The sequence below is a fragment of the Phoca vitulina genome, unplaced genomic scaffold (genome assembly GCF_004348235.1).
Source record: "Phoca vitulina isolate PV1807 unplaced genomic scaffold, GSC_HSeal_1.0 scaffold6, whole genome shotgun sequence".
NCBI classification, from domain to species: Eukaryota; Metazoa; Chordata; class Mammalia; order Carnivora; family Phocidae; genus Phoca; species Phoca vitulina.
The window spans coordinates 15,804,565-15,816,803 of record NW_022589709.1 but is presented as its reverse complement, the minus strand read 5'-3'; the positions used below and the strand labels follow the sequence as shown (position 1 = coordinate 15,816,803).

Here is a 12,239-nt window from a genome sequence, read left to right as displayed (position 1 = left end):
CTATATTTATAATGCTGTATAAAATTGTGCATCTTGCCTTTTCTTCCTTAACATGATTTCATAAACATGTTCTCTTGTTATTAAAATCTTACTTTATAAACCTAATTTTAATGGCTCCATTATAGTACTCTACGTAGATGCATTATTATTTGCTTTAGCCAGTTGCCTATAGTTGGGCAGTTATTTCTAATTTTTCTGTTATAACATTATGGTGAACACCCTTATACTTAAAAGTAGCAAAGTAGCAAAGATGCTCCTTATGCCAGCAGATAATCATCACAGTGAAGAATTTTCATTTTTTTCTGACTGTTTTGAATGTTGATTTTTAAGGTCTGTTAGATAGAGGTCTTACTATAAGCAGCATCAAAAATTTCTGTTCAATGCTGCCCTCTGGTGGTACCCAGTGTCAGTGAGCTCTCCTTCACCCAAATGACAAGGGAAAAAAAGTGGTACTCCATGTCGTTGAGCTCTTCCTCACCCAAATGACAAGGGAAAAAACATTCCTAGAGAAGGAGGTGGTAAGATAAATGGGGTGGGAGCCGAAAGCCTTCTGACTATACCTCTAAATGTGGACATAAAACTTGCTTCAGGCAGGTATGATATATAAGATTTTAATAAGGAAAGCCAGACTTCTATGGATATTTATGGGATGGATTCAGTCCATTCTAATTTAGGGGACATAGTGATAACAAAGCTGTTGGTTCTTTCTGTGTGGAACTTCTGAGATAAGCTCCTAATGGAATTAATGCATGTTTGTAATATAACTCTTCAGTTATCAAAATTCTCTTCTATGCTAGTCTTTTTGGTATTACACATGAAGGGGCTATCAAAGGAGTGATGGGCAGATAGCTTGGCAAATGTTTGATAAAAGCATGGAGGTAATTTTGTTTTTAAACGGGGATGTTATTGAGCCTTATAGCATCAGTGACAGTTGTGGCTTCAGTCTAGGCATTCCTGTTTTTTTGGTTGTTTTTTTTTTCTGTTGCTGTTGTCAGATGCAGTGTATGTAGTTTTCATTTGTAGAACAATATACTGGTTTTGTGCAAGGACCATGTAGATTTGATGAGAAATGCACAATTAGTATAGGAGTCTGTGGGATATCATAGGCCAACTCTATAGGATAAGGATCATTTCAGGAATATGTGGTTTACCTTGGGTGACTTTAGGAGTAGGTGATCAAAAAAAGGGAGTGAAAGTCTAAACTTTTTTGCCAGCAGTTTAGTAACCCTGGATACAATTTGGAGATGGATTCAGTTTTTAGATTGAATTGCCTTCAGGTTTCTTCATTAGATAGACCAGTGGTTTTTAAATTGTGTTCTGTGGACCAGCAGCGTCAATACCACCTGGGAACTTGTTAGCAATGCAAATTCTCAGGCTGCATTCCAGACCAATAGAATGAGGACATCTGTGGTGGAGCCGGGCAATCTGTGAGTTAGGAAGCCCTCTTGTTACTGTGATGCACACAGGTCTGAGAACTATTGGCATAGAGGAATATAGCATTGACTTTGGTCTTTGGGGAAGTAAAACAATCATTGCTACTTGGCCAAGTTGAGCAAGTTCTCTAAGATGGTTATCTAATAGCCCCATGGTTTTAGAATAAGCTTTGGAGAATGATGACTTGAGATGCCATTTAGCTTTATAAATAGCTGTAAATTTGACATTTACTTTAGAGACTAATTTGAGAACACAGGCCCTGAAGACATTTTAAATTACTTCATGAATGAGTTAATGAAGGAATGAGTTTGACTTTAAGGTATAACTGGCATTTTAAGATGAAATGCACAGGGTGAAAAAATGTTTCCAATGAAATACTAATTAGATTTCTTTTCCTTATCAAACTAATTAATTTTTTCTTTATTTTTCTGAAATAGATAAGTAATGGAACATCATCTGTGATCGTCTCCAGAAAGAGGCCATCAGAAGGAAACTATCAAAAAGAAAAAGACTTGTGTATTAAATATTTTGACCAGTGGTCTGAATCAGATCAAGTGGAATTTGTGGAACACCTTATTTCACGAATGTGTCATTATCAGCATGGACATATTAACTCTTACCTGAAGCCCATGTTGCAGCGGGACTTTATTACTGCTTTACCAGGTAACTGTACTTGTCTTTTAAAAAGCTGAGCAGTGGAAGAATGTCCAGCCCAAGGGCCTAGGTGGAGCTGAGTAGATATCTGTGAAATGCATGAGTGAGTACAGTGTGACTACAGTGTGAGTTTCTTTGGAACCCATATTGTATTTTAATATATGGCACTTGAAAAGGAGTTATAATGTAGCATCTATATAGGAAATGTAGGCCGTTTCTGCGATTAATGGTGTTGGTCTTTGGTCATATTATTGTTTCATTTAATTTAATGAGTTAATGCTATGCTGATAGTTTTGATGTAGTCTATATATAATCTGTATTTTGCCTTTATAAGTAATTTTAAAAAATATGAGACAATTTTTCCTACAGTGTTTGTGTTTTAAGAAGTGTCCCAAAGTTTAGGATGTTCCTTTGTACCTGAAGTGACATTTAGGATAGGGAATGGCAAAAATATATTGGAAAAACTGATGGCATGTCTTTACTACATTTTTTGAAACTTATTTCTGCATCTTCTCCCTCATTATCTCTGTCTCTCCCTCTCTCTCTTTCCCTATCTCCCTCACACCCACATACTCCTCTGGTTAAGTTTACTTTGATTAAAAAAAAAAAAGACTTATATTTTTAGAATAGTTTTATGTTTATAGTAAAATAGAATATATAGAGAATTCCCATATTTTGCATATCTTCACCCCACTCCCCATCACCATCCCATCCAGAGTTGGCTCATTTGTTATATAACACATAGGCCTACATTGATACATCATTATCACCCAAAGTCCATACTTTACATTAGGGTTCACTCTTGGTGTTGTACATTCTATGGGTTTTGGCAAATATATAATGACATGTATGTATCGTTATAGTATCCTATAGAATGGTTTCAGTGCTCTAAAAATCCTCTGTGCCCTCCCTATTCTGTCCCCCTTTGATTTTTAATCACTCATTAATTCTCTCTTTTCTCTCTCTTTATCACTCCTCCTCTTCCTCCTCCTCCTCTTCTTTTAATTTTAAATATAAATTTGACTAGGTAAGATAGATTTCACTTCTGAAGAGAATGGTAGGCAGAATGTTTTCTTTTAATACGGTCAGTGTAGTCTAGAGGTTACAACTGCCATGCCAGGGTAGACCTACAAATGGCCAGGGATAAAACAGTGCCATTGCCACCAGCCCTAACCTATCAGAGCTTCGGGACAGCTCTTCAAAGAGTAGCTCCTCTCTTAGCCTGTCTGTGATTTACAGTGCATCAGGACTCCATATTCTAAGGATTTCCACAGCAGATAGGACCGGGGCTCAGGTCTCTGGGCAGCTTCGAATTTCTAATTTTTCTTCCAAAATGTGTTCGTACAATGGGGAGTGTTTAAGGATATTTGAGAGTTAGCTTAGAAAATTTTTACTCTCCTGTTGTTTTTATGCTTAAATGTAGTATTGTTTGCCCTATTTCATTCATTAGTATTTCTAGAAAAGAAAATAAGAACCCTCTCTTTTTAGAATTGTATAGTATTTAATTGCTAAGAGGCATCTTAGCCATCCTTAATCCTCTTTTTCATTGTATAGACTGGGAAGCCAGCGATCAGAGAAATTGCATGAAATGACAAAGATCATACATCTTGGTTATTGTGTTGATTATGTGGGTGATGGTGGGGGCTGGTTCAAAAGTTAGTGCAAAGGCTAAAATCATTATAGTTAGGATTACTCTGGAAAATTCCTTAAATTGGCCCTAAGTATAGAATACATGTTTACAACCCAGTTCAGTAATAATTACTTTTACTTATGAGAGAGAGAGAGAAACAGATATGGTTTTAATTGTATGAGAGGGAGGGAGGGCGAAGAGGTCGGGGAGAGGGAATTAATAGGTGGGTTTAAGTAAGGTGAGTGAGCCTTTGGTGCAGCATCTCTGGTTTGTGCAGTGCCAGAACTCAGAACCCCTGGCACCCAAGTCTTTCTGTGGACTCAGGTTGCATCTCACATCAAGAAAAAGATAGGGCAATTTTTATAAAGTGGATGATTGTAATTGTTCCTCATAAGTGCTTTTAACTAAGTGAAGTTATGGCTTCATTTTTCTCAGGCAAATCTGTTGTTTTTTTGTTTGCTTTCTACTGTTTTGGTTTTATTTTATTTTTGCCTGTAATTTGCTTCTCAAACATTTTAGAGTGCCAAGAAACTCACCTTATATTTACAGAATATCCACGAGGTGGCACTGTTGAAGTTCTCTTGATTTGCAGAACGTAGTTCAGAGGCAACCCCTTCTCTTGGGGAGTGTACGGTCTTGGAGAAGAGACAGAACAGATGAACATGTGTTATGTATATAAATATGGTTAGTATAATTGCATACAATTCAGTTTTCATTACAGCGAATTTTAAGGCATTGTCCATATCTCTGTTAAAGTGGAATTTTGTGGTATTGAATATTACATGAAATGAATGGACCATTGGCTGGGACATGGAAATATTTTTGTTAAAATGCTATTTGTTTTAAAAGGATTTGATCTGAACATATATACATATGTCAGTGTATATCATACGTATGAATCTAATAGCTGGGGACAAGCTGGCCTAGTTGATTGTGTTCGTGTCTAGTAGACTTGGATTAAAATTGGCGTTAGTTCCTTAACAAAGACCCTGCCTTAAGAGTATTAGGGAAGAAACAGGTCCATGTGTATGTTCATACTTAAATTTAATAATGGGTGGAGCAACTTACTAATCACTATTCTAGTTTGGTGTTTAACTTTTACTGTAGACGATCTTGAGTTTGAAGTTTTACTCTGTTGAAGTTGTCAACTTAAGACTTCTTTTGATTGTAGAAGCCATTAATTCTATAAAAATTGTCTATAGTTCTCACTTTTAAATGCTTACTGTGAATATCATACCTGTCAGTATAGGGAAAATGGAAAATGTTTGTGGTCTCTGGCTCCTTTTGGTTCAGTGGAAAAAGTGATAATTATGATATGCTTTTCTAAAAATCATGGTAAATGTTTAGTCTGCAATGTCAATTTCTGCAGGCTAAGTTTGTGGTTTGTGAGAACTGTTGTTAAAGGGAAAATTTATACCATTTGAAGTAGAGGCAGATTGTACTTCAAAGAGGATGATAAGCATTGGCAATCCTTTTGGTGAGGTATCTAAGCAATTAAGAATTTTGAAACACTTAGCTTCCTGGCCATGGTTTATTCATTTGTCTTATCCCCAAGTAAGGATGATAAACCGTTATGGACTGTAAATGTGACAGACTAGATCAAAGGTCTTGGGAGACATGGAAGAACCAGAGCGTAGCTAAGGCTTTTTAGGCTGGATGCAAGGGCCAAAGACCAGCATGACAGAGTGGAAAGAGCTTGGGTGTTGGATTTACACAGCCCCTAAATTTGAATCCCAGCCCCTGCACTTAAGAGTCCTATGAGCCCACTTTTTGGAGCCTCGGTTTCCTTTTTTGTGTGGGAATAATAATAATACTTCATGGGATATTGTGAAGATTAAGAACAATGTATGTAATATGCCTGACATCTGGTGGGTATTCTGAGGATGGTAGCTTAAAAAAAAAAAAAAAAGAAAGAAAAAAAAAAAAAAAAAAAAGCCCGGAGAGGCAGGAAACACCTGCTTCTCCGGAGGTTAATAAGATTTGTTGCCAGGAAGTTTTAATTATTCACCCGCTAATTTCTGAATTGATTCATCTTGACATCATATAGGTAGGCGTTTGCACCACTTTGTTGGTACAACAACATGTTGGACTTTGTGACCTGAGTGTCATTTCACTTCAGTTCTGTCTGAATCTTTAGGTCAGTATATTCCTAGTTAAAGACATCCATTGACGTCCTGTTGCTGTCAGCAGTTGTATTGTTTTTTTTCTTTCAAAAGGTTTCTAACTTCAGATTTTACAACTAGATCTGTGACTAGGAAGGGACAGCAGGAGTGGGTGGGGAAGGGAGTTTCTTTGCAGCTGCTTTTCGAAATGTGTTTCTAAAATAATAAAAGGTACTATAATTGTATGATCTAAGCAGCTGTGTTAAAACTGGCTGTAGTCAAGGGCATTGAACTGACATTTTACAGTTGAGTTTCATTTTGGTATCGTGTTATTTACATGTTGAGCTTTGAAATTTGTGCCTTTTAATTGTTTTAATTTATTGAAATTTTTCCAGACCTTCATCTGGTGCCTATAATTAGCAACAGAAGCACTTCCTCAGCATTGTGTGTGCTGTATTCTGGCCTCGTTTTCTGAAACCATAATGTGTCCTCTTGTTGCCTTGGGAAGGGGGGTGGTGATGGGAGATGGGGGAGTCTCAGCAGGATAGAGTCAGTGAGAGCCAGATATTGGTACTTAAGAAATGCTTAGGTTTTTTTTTTTTTTTTTTTAAGATTTTATTTATTTGACAGATAGTGAGAGCAGGAACACAAGCAGGGGGAGTGGGAGAGGGAGAAGCAGGCTTCCCGCCGAGCAGAGAGCCCGATGTGGGGCTCGATCCCAGCACCCTGGGATCATGACCTGAGCCGAAGGCAGAGGCTTAACGACTGAGCCATCCAGGTGCCCCAAGAAATACTTAGTTTTAACACCTCAAAGCGCTTTTTAGCCAGAGCAAATGGACCACCTTACTCAGTAACTTCTTTGTCCTGAATAGGCTTGAAACAAGGAAGTTAAATGGTCTGCATGGCCCCGGGGATAGCTATTCTAAGGTGTTCAGATAGAGGTTGTGGGATTCCGATACCCTAAACTTTGAAGGGAATGTGAGTGGGCTTAGCACTTTGCTAGAGTGCAACATTTTCTCTGCAGAAAATAACAAAGAAGAGCAACATTGCTTAGCTTCTTTGACCAATGATATCAGCTAAGGGGATTTGGGTATGAGGGAAGAACAGAGACTGACACTTAGCAAGTACCAGTTCTGTATCAGGCTCCTTAATAACCTCTTCCTGTTAACTTTCCTAACAAGGCTAAATAGTTCATAAAATGAGCATATTGAGAGTAGCTGTCTCAGAGGGTTATTGTGCAGATTATATCAGATCATCCACTTCAGCCATTTAATATCATTCCTGTTTTATGGAAAACTGAGATCCAAAAGGGAAAACCGATGTGCTTCAACCCAGGTTATCTGACTCTACAGCCAGTGCATTTACCAAGAGACTAAAACATGCTGCCTCCTAGAATGATGGTATGAATTTAAAGTATTATCCGAGGAAAGTGAATCTCATAGATGTCATAGAGATGTTACTGAATTGGAGTGATGGCATTTTGAAAGAGGAGGAAATATGTGTTAGAGATTTCCTTACGCAGAAACCCAGTGATAGTCTAATGGTGAGCTATTGAAGGGGGAAAAAAATCAAAGAGGACTAAAAGGTGTATCATGGCTATAAAGCAGTAGTTCCCAACCGTTCAGAATTATCTGGTGGCACTTCCTAAAAATACAGATTCCTGGTCCTCACCATCTAAAGATTCTGATTCAGTAGACCAGAAAAAATGTCCAGGGAATCTGTTTTTGTTGCTTGTTGTTTTTATTTGTTTTAAAAATCACTTACCCTAAGTGACTCAATTACAACCACACAGGCTTCTGAGAACCAGCTCCTAGACCACCCAAGCAGGTGGAAGATTTGGATGCTGCTTTCCCAGTTCATAGTCAGACAATGGGGATATTGCAGTTATTGAGAAAGCTGCATTGAGAAAGCAACTATCTGATGCAATCTTGTCTCCTATTCATTTCCTCTCTCAGAGAGCAGGGGACTCACGACGGGAATTGGTTTAGGGGTGTGTTTATGACCAATTAGGAGGATTTGGTTAATGATATGGAAATAAACTAGATCTTGAAAGGTGACTGTGTTCTCATAGGATGTGTAGAAACTAGCAGATAGTCAGGTAAGTACCCAGAATTAGAAAAATTCAGAGAAGAGCTAAATCTATTAGCCCATGACTAGAGACACTAGGAGAAAATATGAATATAGAGGTCTGAGAGATTCTGAAATTTGAAATTCTTGTTAATTTGTTAGTCCTAGCAGTGGAGGGCTACAAGTAAGACTGTATGTGATTATCCATGGATTTCTCTGATTTTAAATGAAGATGGAAGAAAGGGGCACATGATCATGGAGATACACAAAAAGGAAACCAAAGCTCCTACAAACAAGCAGACCTAAAGACATTGTGTGCCAGGATATTGACGGAACCTGTAGTTGTGATTTTCAGAATTGTGGAACATTGAGAAGCAGCAGAGCTGCTGGGTATAGTTGTGCCCTTTACAGCTTGTACAGTTGTGTTTGGTAGCCTTGCATGAGAGCACCCTGAGATATGATCGGTGAGCACTTTTCCTGGTTTTAAGAACTGCAGAAGTAGAGGTGGGTGTATTTGGGGGATGTTGGCTGATAAATTTGATGTTATACTCTAGCATACCTTTAAAATGGATTATCAAAGGTAAATAATTTGCAGCCAAAAAGACTCTGTAGGGTTGTGTAAGCCTAGAAGGATGTATACGGAATGTTAGGAGCCCTTATCTCTGAGAGGATTTAGGGATTAAAAATTTTTTGCTTATATGGATTTTATAATTTTTCTGTAATGAACTTGGGTTATATATGTTTAAAAAAAGGGACACAAAGCAGCTACTTGCCAACTTGTAAACAAAAAATGTGATACCAACTTTACGTAGTAAGCACCAGCAAGAGAATACAAAGTGTAGCCATACCAAATTCGCCTGACTTCGGGGTAGGGGAGGGGGATAAGGTTATCAGATTAGTGGGTCAGAAGAATGATGTAAAAGGTAAAGGTAGTAGGGTCTTTATATGGGGCAGAGTTTCTCCAAATATTCAAACACTGAATAGAGAGATATAGGCTGAACAGTGGTACATCCAGATGGTTACAGAACCAGTGGCTCAGTATTGGTATGTGTGAGTATTTCATGAATAGACCCACAGAAGCCTGGATAGAAATATCTAGAATCATGGGTGCTGTCCTTGGTTCTGACCCATTTAACATGTTTGCCAAGAACTTGGGATAAAGACTTACTGCATTTGACCATCATGCAGAATTTTGGTGTGGAATACCCACTCTTCTGGAGGACAGAATCAGAATTCTAGAGGCTGACATGGAAGGGTCAGATCAAGTCTCAAAGGTGAATTATAGCAAGGATAACTATAAATTCCTGCATGAAGCTGCCCTTCATCTCTCCATTAGCCATACAAATTTAGACCTGGGGGAATTTTTTAAAATAAATATTGTTGGGGAACAGGCTTAGAAATTTATTTTAACTTACTGCCGTCTAGGAATCTACTGTGATAGGACTACTGGATAAAGGTGATGTAATCTTCGCACCAACTGTAATATAATGACATGTACAAGAAAAGATCGTGGCTTTAGGGTAATCTTCATGATCAGGTCAGAGCTTGGGTATTAGGTCTAGACCAGAGTAGGACAATTAGGATATGAAAGGCTTGTAAACCAGAGTCGACAGTAGAAAGTGTCATTCTCAGAGTTGAAGACAACATTAGTTTGTGAAGCATTTTAATGCATCATCTCATTTTGATACTTTCAAAATAGAGATTATTTCCCCATCTTATACAGATGAGAAAACTGAGCTCTGAAACTTTAAAGACTTACCTATTTCCTGCCAAGTTAGTGCCACTATATGGCTTCTATTTATCTTGAAAAAAGAGAGCAAATATTAGTCTTGTATGGTGCTTTGTTGTCTTTAAAATCTTTTCATAAAATTCTTTCATTTGATTCTTAACTGGTGGTGTGAGAAAGGACAATGGTTACTGGTGATTACCATTTTATAACAGTAAAAGACCAAGGGCCAGTTATATTTCAATATTTATTTCATGTCAAAGAACTGCTACATGGTGAACCTAGACTTGAAATTGAAATTTTCTGCCTATATGTTTAGCATTCCCACCACTGCAGTAGGCCTGGGGGTGAGCTTTATTTTTTGTAGTTATGGAGGGCTTGACTAGAACCACAGGGTGGGAGTTTGCAGGTGGCCACAATGTTGACTATGTTGACACCATGGCAGTGTCAGGCAGACTCTGAATCTTAGTTGTCTTTGGGAGGACCCTTGCATTGCGTGGGATAAGCCTCATAAGGTTGAGGAATTTGTAGGCATGTATGGTTCTTGCTTTTGAGCATTTTACCTCCGTAAGAAGGAGATGAAGAATGATTGACAAAAATACATCTAAGGAGACCTGACTTTAACTCTTAGATTGTCACTTAACTTTTCATAAGCTTTTTAAGCTGTGTCAGTGTTTCACCTTTTTTGTCTCCTTGGCTCCGAGGGATTCACATAGGTCATGTATTAAGAGGATGATTTGTTACGAGAGACGGTAGGTCAGAGGGGAAAGAACACCAACTTAGGAGCAAGAGATCAGAGTTGCAATGTAGGCTTTACTACTCTATAGTTGTGAAACCTTGAGAACTTTACCTCTCTGTGCCTCATCTGTAAAATTTGAGGAATCGTTCTCCTGTAGTGGTTTTGTAAAAGAGTTATGTAAAAGAAAATGCAAACAAGTCTTTTTTCATAATATCTGACAGATAGAAAACTGTCCAGGATCGGCTTTTACACGCAGGAACTGTTGCCGTAAATTTATGTATATACATACATACGTACATATACACATACATACATATATACATGCACACATATGTATGTATATATATTTTTTTAAAGTAATCTCTATGGCCAACCTGGGGCTTGAACTCAATGGCCCTGAGATCAAGAGTTGCATGCACTACCGACCAAGCCAGCCAGGCGCCCTGCCAGCAATTGTTTTATCTTAAAAACTCAGAGCCAAAAAGAAGCGTATGTGTTTATGTACTCATGCACTTGTATATCTGCAGAACTTTTGATATTACTCAAGTATGTTACCTGCTTCAGGATTTCTTTATTCCTCTTCCCTTTACAGAAATGGTGACTGGTACATTTCCATCTCCCTTCCCATTCCTTCACTGCCTTTTCTATTTTGTAGAGCAAGGCTTAGACCACATAGCAGAAAACATTCTTTCTTACCTGGACGCCAGGTCTCTGTGTGCAGCAGAGCTGGTATGTAAAGAATGGCAGCGAGTGATCTCTGAAGGAATGCTTTGGAAGAAGCTGATTGAACGAATGGTGCGCACTGACCCTCTATGGAAGGGGCTTTCAGAAAGAAGAGGGTGGTAAGTTCTTGGGTTGTTTGTTGCCTTAAAAAAAGTTTCTTGGTACATAGGGTCAGTTTGACTGCTTAAATAAGCAGTTATACTCGCCAAATGTGTTGGCCCATTTTCAACAGGTGGGAAAGAGGAGTGCTCTGGAGTGGTGGCGTGGTGGGGTGGGAGTTAAAGCTGTTAATTTCTTTTGCAATGCGTATTTCCTTTATAAGGATTAACCGCTAGGAAGTATTATATAGTTTGAATGAGCGATTTGCCTTTTCAAATCTATGTATTTATGGTTTTCCTTTCACATTATTCTTTTTTTTCTTTTTTTAAGATTTTATTTATTCATTTGAGACACAGAGATACAGAGAGAGAGAGCATGAGCAGGGGGAGAGGCAGAGGGAGAGGGAGAAGCAGGCTCCCCGCTGAGCCAGGAGCCCGATCTGGGGCTCAATCCCAGGACTCTGGAATCATGATCCGAGCCGAAGGCAGATGCTTAACCATCTGAGCCACCCCGGCGCCCCCTTTCACATTATTCTTAAATGATGATACTATTACCAAAAGATAAGAAAAAAAGAAAATATAAGAAAGTCAAATAATGCCATTTTGCTATTTGTCATTGCTTCTGATTGAAGATGTGGAAGGCACAGTGGGCAGGAGTTTTCAGATAACCCATTAACTTATATACAACTTTAGAGCCTTGTACACTTATGTAACCTGGCCCACTTAGCACAGAGAGAATGTTACAGATGGAAGTATGGGTTGCGGTGTGAGTAAGGGTTAGGGCTATATTTTCTTCATGGGAAGAAGTTTGATGTGTACCAAGTAAGCTTCATTAACATTTTTTATTAAATTATAGAATGAAAGGCTATATTAATAGGTGTTGGGTGTTCAGAAAATAAAAGGCCAGGATTATGATACAGAGCTGGAAATTAAAGTACACTTGTGTCTAATGTGTGAATTTAACGGTCAGAAACCCTGCTTTTAACTGAGTTGAAAGGTACAGAATCTTTGTAAGCACCATGTTTAAATAAAATTCACCCTTTTATGTGCAAAAATGTAACATCTG

At 38.2% G+C, this 12,239-nt stretch overlaps 1 protein-coding gene across 7 annotated transcripts in view; it reads left to right on the top strand.

Moving 5' to 3' along the window:
* Nucleotides 1–12,239, top strand: part of FBXW11 (F-box and WD repeat domain containing 11) — a 122,084-nt gene that overhangs the window by 80,803 nt on the left and 29,042 nt on the right. For all 7 annotated transcript variants that reach the window (XM_032403707.1, XM_032403711.1, XM_032403709.1 and 4 more), the window contains 2 exons: nucleotides 1,872–2,097; nucleotides 11,008–11,194. In XM_032403707.1, coding sequence (XP_032259598.1) covers nucleotides 1,872–2,097; nucleotides 11,008–11,194 — 413 coding nt within the window. The remainder of the gene's footprint in view (nucleotides 1–1,871; nucleotides 2,098–11,007; nucleotides 11,195–12,239) is intronic.